Raw genomic sequence first — 8,619 nt, forward strand, 5'->3', positions numbered from 1 at the left:
CACTACGACGAAGAAGAAGCACCCACCGCACCACACTCTCTACTTCAATACCGCACCACTCAACCACCGGATCAACGCCGTTCAACCACCGCACACACGACGTCGATCCACCCACGGCCAGAGCAACGGAACCACTGATTAGCACCGATCAAGACCAATCCACCGAAAAAAAGGGCACAACTGAAGCCGATCAAGACCCCGGCGGAATCCACCTCCAACTTCATTGGCGTCGAACCATCCACCGGACGTCACCCATCGTCGATCCATGGAAGATCGGGGCTCATACTGCCGATCAAGACCCTGGCGGAATCCACCTCCAGCTTTACTGGCGTTGACCCATCCACCGGACATCACCCATCGTCGATCCATGGAAGATTGGGGCTCATACTGTTGCTTCCATTGTTAGATGAGGGACGAAGAGTGACAGAGAGGGATGAATAGTGACAGAGAGGGACGAAGAGGAATCAGAGAGGGAGAGAGGGAGAGAGAAATATGGGCATCTCTATGCACTGAGTCACCCCTACTCGGCTAACAAAATCGCAAAAATCTTTTTTCTCTGGAATGATGAAACTCCATGGTGTACCTCGTTCCATTGAAAGTGACAAAGATCCCATCTTCATCAGTTCTTTTAGGAAGGAGTTCTTCAAACTTCAAGGTACAACGCTAAAAATGAGTTCCACTTATCAATCGCAAACTGATGGGCAGACTGAAGTTGTGAACTGCTGCCTCGAATAATATTTGCGTTGCTTTACAAGTCAACATCCCAAGCATTGGGAGTCATTTTAGCATGGGTTGAATACTTGTGTAATACGTGTTGCTCCCTTCATTTTCAACTTGAAGAGGAGGTGGCTCTGATTCTTCTAGGTGTTGTTGGACGCATAAATAATATGTACGAGCAGGAAGAAGGGGATTGGAAGACCAAAACATATTGGCTATATTTGACAAAGGCAGGCCATGGACAGAGTAGTGGGAGAGAGAGAGTTTACATTTTTTTATTTTATTTTTTTATTTTTCAATAACAATCAACATCAAAACATTTCAACTTTTTCTTCTTTTTATATCACATCAATAAATTTTTTATTACTATTCAAATAAAAATTTCACTACAATATAAAAATTCTCACTTTTCTATACAAACACTTTTTACTTTATATTACATCTATCACTTTTTATAATTTCAAAATTAACTACTCACTAACAACTCACTATTCTGTCCATGTCATGCCTTTGCCTACTATTGTTGCTTTTTTTTAGAGAGAACTACTGGTAGAATAGTTTGTAAAATATGTTTATTGGCTTAAAGGGAGTGAAGTTAGGGTTGTCAAAACGGGTCAACACAATCCATTTGACCGGCCATCCCGTTAAGGATCAACTCTGACATGACCTGTTTAGCTAAAAGGGTCAGACCCTTCAATCCTAACACAACTCACTTAAATAACGGGTTGGCACGATACAACCCATTTGACCCGTTTATTAAACGGGTCGTGTAGGGTTGACACGACCCATTTGACCCATTATATAATAAACTCTATATAAAAAAATAAAAAAATAAAAAAAAAATTTAAAAAAAAAAGAAAGAAAAAAGAAAGACAAATATAAACTAAAAAAGATAAGCTACTACTTGCACGTTTCATTGTTTCAACACAAAAAAAATGGCTATAAAGAGCCAACTATCAGCGATTACCTTTGTCATTAAAATGCTAATATGCTATTAAATATTACAAAAAAAATTAACTTGTCTAGACAAACAGCCAAAGACACCCACAGTGCCATAGAAGTGCTGAGTCACGGTGAGAGAAAGGGAGAGTTTCCTTGCGATCAACTTTTCCTGGCTTACTATCTGAATTTTGCTCCATCTGCAAGAAATAACAAAGAAAAAGCTAGATGAAATGAAAGTGTAAAGGGGAACTAGAGAAGACTGAAGAAGTGAAGAGTCTCGAAGACTTGAACTCTCAGCTAAGAGATTGTGTATCTGCGTGAAACAAGGCTCAAGGTCGAGGTGATCAAACTTTCAGATTGATAATTGATGGATATTTGTCTTATTTGATAGGCGTGTTACTGTGCGACGTGTGCGTAGGCCGTAGGCAACATAGTGAAAACTTGTTGAAATCATGCAAGGCTTGCAAGCAAAAGTAAAATCTAGTTGGAAAGTGATGAAAGTGGGTGAAAAGTTTTAAAACTAAAAGTGAAAAATTGAAAGTCAAATGTACTAAAAGTGTGTATATCTTGTGTTTTATGAGTATTTCTAGCGTCTTGTTACTTTTGAAAGAGAGGGGTAACTATAAAATTTTATTTCTTCTATATTTTTTTTTTAAAAAAAAAAAAAAAAATTAGCATACGGATCAAATGGGTCAGACGAGTTGACATGTTAATGATCATTTTATTAAATGGGTTGACTCTTTGATGACCCGAACCATTTTAAATTTAACCCTAACCCTTTAATTTCGTGTCAAGTTCGCTTGTCATGTTAACAATTGACAGCCCTAAATGAAGTGACCAATCCCTATTGAGCAGTTTGACAAGAAAAAGAAAGAAGATGCTCAAAGTCACTAAAAAAAAAATATTAATTTACTAACGTGGGTTTAGTGACGTGTCAAGAGCTCTAACACGTCCCTAAATGTTAACGACGGGCAAAAAGTGACGTGTCTGCCACGTGGTTAATGTGTGTGTCGCTAATTTGATTTGATTTTTTTTTTTATACGCGTCACTAAATTTAGTAACGTGCCAATTTTTGAAGAAGAAGATGGAAGTTCAATACCGGAAGTTCTAAACCCTGTCTTCCCAAACAAATGACAATCAAACCCTATAAATCCCTTCTCAATGATACTAACCCAAAATCTCAGATCAAAACCGAAAAAAAAATCTCAACTTTGGACAAAAATAGCTTAAACGCGAAATGGAAAAAACACCAAGAAATTCAATACAAAAATCAAAGAAAATGAACAAAAAAAAAGGACCCAAAAATCAACACTGTTCAAGATTATTCTGCAACCAAACTCAGTGTTCAAGAAAAAAGCATCATCTTTACCAGTGGTGGACCCAGATAATTGTGGTTGGAGGGGCCATGGTTAGGGTGTCAGATGAGTCCAACTGGTCATGCATTCGGCTCGGTTCGGTTAAACTCGATTCAGTCTTGATTTGAATAATAAATGAGTTGTTTGTAAACACAATAATATGTTCGAATATTAAACGAGATATACTCGTATAAACTTGGCTCGACTCGGATAAACTTGTATGAATTCATTTAGGGTTTATTTAATGAACTCAAGTTAATTTATTTAATGAACTCAAGTGATAAAATTTTAACAATACTTAATTAATTAATGATTAGTATGGATTTACGAAAATGTAAACAATCATGATATTTACTTTATATAAGAACTAAATAAGTTAATTAAGCAGCTCGATCGTGATAAGATCGAGCTTGACGTGTTCAAAATAAAATTAAACGGCCAAGCTTGAATAGAATATCTCGTTCAGTGTTAAATTCGAGCTCGACTCGTGCTCGAAATAAAATTGAATGAGTCAAGTTTGAACATTCAATACTCGACTTAACTCGGCTCGAATACAACCCTAGCCATGGCCCATGAAAAACTGATATTTCCTCTTACCAAAACTTTGAGAACTTTTATGGGGAGGCCTTGCCTGAGTTTTGGATTAGGTAGTAGAAAGCAAGGGAAGGGAAAAAAAAAAAAAATGGTGTCGATTTGGGGAATAAGAGAAGCCTTTCTGTCAACCAGTTGGTCTTACACTTAATGACTTGTTACAAAAAGAAAAACAAAGAAAATGTGCCAAGTTGGTGGGGCCAGACCTTACATTAAGTAAGAAAAAGGTGGTAGCCAAAGGAAAAGTGCATTACTATTTTTTTTTTCCTGCAGGGGTCGTGGCCCCTGTTGGCCCTTTAATACGTTCGCCATTGATCTTTACGATAAAACCCACGACAAAAAATCCAAACTTTCAACAAACCCGTGAAACAAAACCCATGAAAATAACAGTATATATGTGCGTGTGTGTGTGTGTGTGTGTGTGAAAAATAGATCAAGCCCTGCATGCAAAAGACACAAACAAAGAGCAAGCCCTAGTTCTCTATCAAAGTTTACCAGAAAAGAAAAAGAAGCAAAATGTAAAGAGCAAAGGAACTTGCCTCATGTTGATCAGCTTAATGTGATGTCTAAAAGAACCTACAAATAGAAAAAGAATTACAGAATTAAAAGTGGAAATGAAGGAGGAAAAGAAAAAATAAACGGAAGACAAGAAAGAAGAAAGAAAAAGTTGGGGAGAAGAGACAGAAGAGTGAAAAAGAAAATAAGAGAAGAAGAAAAGGGGCATCGGGAGGAGGAAGGAAAAAAGGGAGGTGGGGGGGGGGGGGGGTGGGGTGGGGTGGGGAAGGGAGGTAGTTGGCCTGTGCCTTCCTGATGAGGTTTAGTGACGTGTCAAATTTGACGCGTCAATAATTTTTAAAATTTTAATATATTTTTTTAAAATTAAAAATACTTGTAAAATTTAGTGATGTGTAAAATTTAACGCGTCACTAATTTAGTGACGTGCCAAATTAGCGAGTCACTAATTAGTGACATGTTAATCTGACAGGGTCACTAATTAGTGGCATGTGAGATTTGACACGTCACTAATTATTTAAATTTCAATATGTTTAAATTAAAAATATGTGTAAAATTTAGTGACATGTCAAATTTGACACGTCACTAATTAGTGACATGCCAAAAAGTGCATTACTGTAGACACGTCACTAAATGCAACTTATTTTGTAGTGAGTATTGCTAGTCTGAGTCACAGCTTGCTAAAAAGCGTGATAGTTTGTACCTTTTAGAATGTAATAAACTATGGTTGGTTGTTACTTTATAGGGAAGAATTAAAATACCATTTACGCGAGTTGAGCTGTCGGCTAGCCCGTATCTCTTTCAAACTATACGTGAAAGTTTCCCTTCATATGGGTCGAATCCCAGTGAGCATGTTCTTTCTTTTTCTTGTCAAACTGGTCTAGAAGAATCTAAAAACAAAGCTACTGTTTGTCCCAACAGAAGAGAAGTTTGTATTCATGGTTATAGCCTTGTTTGATATCTCCTTCCTCCATTTCCTCACGTGCTTCCTGACAGGACAAGTCTTTGGCAAAGGCTTAAAAAAATCAACCAACTTTTTCAAGATAGGCCATGCTTTTTTTCTTGTTTTACCCTTGTACACAACTGTTTACACTTACAATTTTTTTTCTTGCCAGGGGTAGAATGGGTAAAAAAAAATGTTTTACTCATTTTTTTTCCCATTTTACCCCTATATACGACCGTGGAAATGATGATTAGGTAAATGGGTATATTGGGCAAAATCAATAAGTGAACCTGACTTGCCCATTATGGCTGATGGGCAAGTCAGCTTTATGTTTGGTAAGCAACATAACAATTGCCCTTATTTCAGGGGCGGATCTATTCAGGGACTAGGGGCGGATCTATTCAATGCTGGCTCTGCCACTGTCTTATTTATTTTTATTTTTTTCAAAAACAATCACTTCAAACATTCTAATTTTTTTCACTTTTTATATCAAATCAATAATTTTTTATTACTATTTAAATAAAAAAATTTCTTATAATATAAAATTTTTCACTTTTCTATATAAATTGTTTTATTTTATATCACATCAATAACTTCTTATTATTATTTCAAATATATATATATATATATATATATATATATATATATATATATTATACTTAAAAATATCTTTACCTAACATTACTGTCTTTTCTTTTGCCATGCAAGCGCAAACGTCACACGACCTTAAAAAAGCAGAAGAATTCAAAACAGATTAAGTAAGCTAGTCACCATCTCCTCGTACAATACCAAAACCCGTCCAGGTTCAATTAATGTACAGCAAACTCAATCTCCCGCTATGAAACCCACCACTCCTCTTCGTACTAAAACCATCTATTTGTTATCTCCTTGCACTAACAAAAATCACCAACCATGGGAGAGGTAGATCCAGCTTTCATCCAAGATCCTGAACACAGGCCCAGAATCTCCTTCACCGAAGCTGAAGGCATCCCATTCATCGATCTTTCTCCTATAGCTCAGACTCTACACCCCTCCTCCGACAAAGTTTCTGCAGTTATTAGAGAGATAGGGAATGCATGCGAGGAGTGGGGTTTCTTCCAGGTGATCAACCACGGCGTGCCTTTGGAGAAGCGGCAGAGGATCGAGGATCTGTCGAGGAAGTTCTTTGCGCAGAGTTTGGAGGAGAAGAGGAAGGTGAGAAGGAACGAGAAGGAGGTGTATGGTTACTATGACGGTGAGCACACCAAGAATGTTAGGGACTGGAAGGAGGTGTTTGATTTTACTGTTGAGGAACCGACCATAATCCCGGTATCTCATGAGCCTGATGACAAGGAAGTGACTGAGTGGACTAATCAGTGGCCTGACTACCCGCCTGAGTTGAGGTAATTAACTTAACACGGTCATATTTTAAAACGCATAATCCATATTTTAAGAGTAGGTTCATACCCTTTTTAAAATATCATAATTTTAAGTATTTTGATACGATTTAACAAAAAAAAAAATGACCAAGGTCAAGAGAAAGTGAAAGAAATTAATTAAAACTTAGATACGTACACTAAAATGAGGAGTTTTTAAAATTTAAGAAATAAATGCTCAAATCTATATTTTAGGTGAATATGCTCATTAAAAAAAAAAAAAAACTTTGCATCACTTCTGCCAACCCGAACGCGTCATACTTTCCTCATTTGATGTCTTGTCCATGGTGATTAAAGGGTCACCGGACCATTATTTAAGAGTGTTCAAGCATCGTTTTATCTTTTAAAAAGAGGTAGGAGTAGTCGCCTATCATTTCCCCTTGAAGGAGTGTGGTCGATCAATCATCCGATTAACAAATGTTATACAAAAGAAAATGGTTTTTTCTTTCATTGGAAAAAATCATGAAATGTACGTCTAGTTTGAGGCCTAACTAATCCAAGTATATAACATCTATGTGATTTGATGGACTCCCTTGACCGTGCCACTTACCAGGGAGGCATGCCAGGAATATGCTCAAGAGATGGTAAAACTAGGTTACAAGTTATTGGAACTTGTGGCCCTGAGCCTAGGCTTGCCAGGAGATAAGTTCCATGGCTTTTACAAAGACCAAACTAGCTTTATCCGGTTTAATCATTATCCGCCTTGCCCTTCCCCTCACTTAGCGCTTGGTGTTGGCCGACACAAGGACATTGGTGCCTTAACCATCCTTGCTCAAGATGATGTTGGAGGATTGGAAGTCAAGCGCAAAACGGATGGAGAGTGGATTCGGGTCAACTCCAGTACCGCGGATGCTTATATCATCAATGTTGGTGACATCATTCAGGTACCATTTTCAATCTCCAAATCATTCAGATTTTGTTAATATATATATGGCCAAGATTTTGCTGTCAATTACCCAATGAACCATTTACAAGCAAATTCCTTGGCAAATGTATAATATTGTCATAACAGGAAATGAGTAAACTTTGACAAAAGAAAGTTGTCTGCAATTCTCAATACAAGTATATTACTTTTTCTCTATATATGTAAACCATGCATGCATGCTGATGCATGTATGTATCCAAATTTATTGATATAATTACTGGTCGAACTAAAATTACTATACATATATGTAAACTGTTGTCTTTGGAGGCTTTTATTGTTGGCCAGTTTCACTTCAGGAATGGAAATTATTCAGGTTTGGAGCAATGACAAGTATGAGAGCGTGGAGCACAGGGCGATGGTGAACTCAAAGAGGGAAAGGTTCTCCATTCCATTTTTCTTCAACCCGGCACACTACACCATGGTTAAGCCCTTGGAGGAGCTGACAAATGAGCAAAAGCCTGCTAAATATAGGGCATACAGCTGGGGAAAGTTCATAACTAACAGAAAGCGCAGTAATTTCCAGAAGCTCAATGTTGAAAACATCCAAATCTATCATTTCAGGATATCAGAGTAAGATGATTGGAGGCAGTATAATATGTATTGCCAAGCAATAAATTTCAGCTTCGTGTAGTACTATGTTGTGTAAGATATTATTCCCTTATGTGTCCTTTATATCACATTTACGGTGTTTGCTATGTTTATTATTTTTTAATAAACATATACGGTATTATGATTATTTCTATTAATTTAGATTACCGTAAATATGAAATCGGTATTATGGTTATTTCTATTAATTTAGATTACCGTAAATATGGAATCGGTTAATTGATTTTAAAAATCAATTAACAATATTGTTTCCTTGATGGAAGGAAACAATACGGTGTTTACCATTTTGAGGGTCCCTAACCTAGCCTATAAATAAAGTGCTTGTGTACACCATCAGTACAGCCATCAAGCAATAGGCATAGGTTAGAAGATCCCTCAAATAATCTTTTCTTGTTCTTCAGATGGATCGTGGAAAAGCTTGAGCAAATATAGCTATAGGTAAGCCTGAATCCTGTCTTATTTGTTTTCCGCTGAGCATGTTAGGTTAAAGAAATAATTGTTATTTAATTATTTCTAACATGTGGTATCAAAGCAATATGTTTCTAACATGTGGTATCAGAGCCAACCTCTGTGCTATTTTGCTTAGCATATAATTTTACTATGCGTTATCAA

General features: G+C 36.8%; 1 protein-coding gene across 1 annotated transcript; it reads left to right on the top strand.

Annotated features, from left to right (window-relative positions):
• The first annotated feature begins 5,932 nt into the window (after nucleotides 1-5,932).
• LOC133882632 (protein DMR6-LIKE OXYGENASE 1-like) lies at nucleotides 5,933-7,975 on the top strand. Its single transcript, XM_062321839.1, has 3 exons — nucleotides 5,933-6,443; nucleotides 7,030-7,360; nucleotides 7,715-7,975. Exons 1-3 carry the CDS (start codon nucleotides 5,974-5,976, stop codon nucleotides 7,973-7,975), a joined length of 1,062 nt encoding a protein of 353 aa, XP_062177823.1. The 5' UTR covers nucleotides 5,933-5,973.
• Nucleotides 7,976-8,619: the final 644 nt, after the last annotated feature.

Source organism: Alnus glutinosa, chromosome 11, assembly GCF_958979055.1.
Source record: "Alnus glutinosa chromosome 11, dhAlnGlut1.1, whole genome shotgun sequence".
Taxonomy (NCBI): domain Eukaryota; kingdom Viridiplantae; phylum Streptophyta; class Magnoliopsida; order Fagales; family Betulaceae; genus Alnus; species Alnus glutinosa.

What these genes read in the sequence shown, in the direction of transcription:
- LOC133882632 (XM_062321839.1), top strand. Translation starts at nt 5,974, where the DNA reads ATGGGAGAGGTAGATCCAGCTTTCATCCAAGATCCTGAACACAGGCCC. An exon ending in GACTACCCGCCTGAGTTGAG is followed by an intron (nt 6,444 to 7,029) that starts GTAATTAACTTA and finishes GCCACTTACCAG; the next exon opens with GGAGGCATGCCAGGAATATG. An exon ending in ATGTTGGTGACATCATTCAG is followed by an intron (nt 7,361 to 7,714) that starts GTACCATTTTCA and finishes GAAATTATTCAG; the next exon opens with GTTTGGAGCAATGACAAGTA.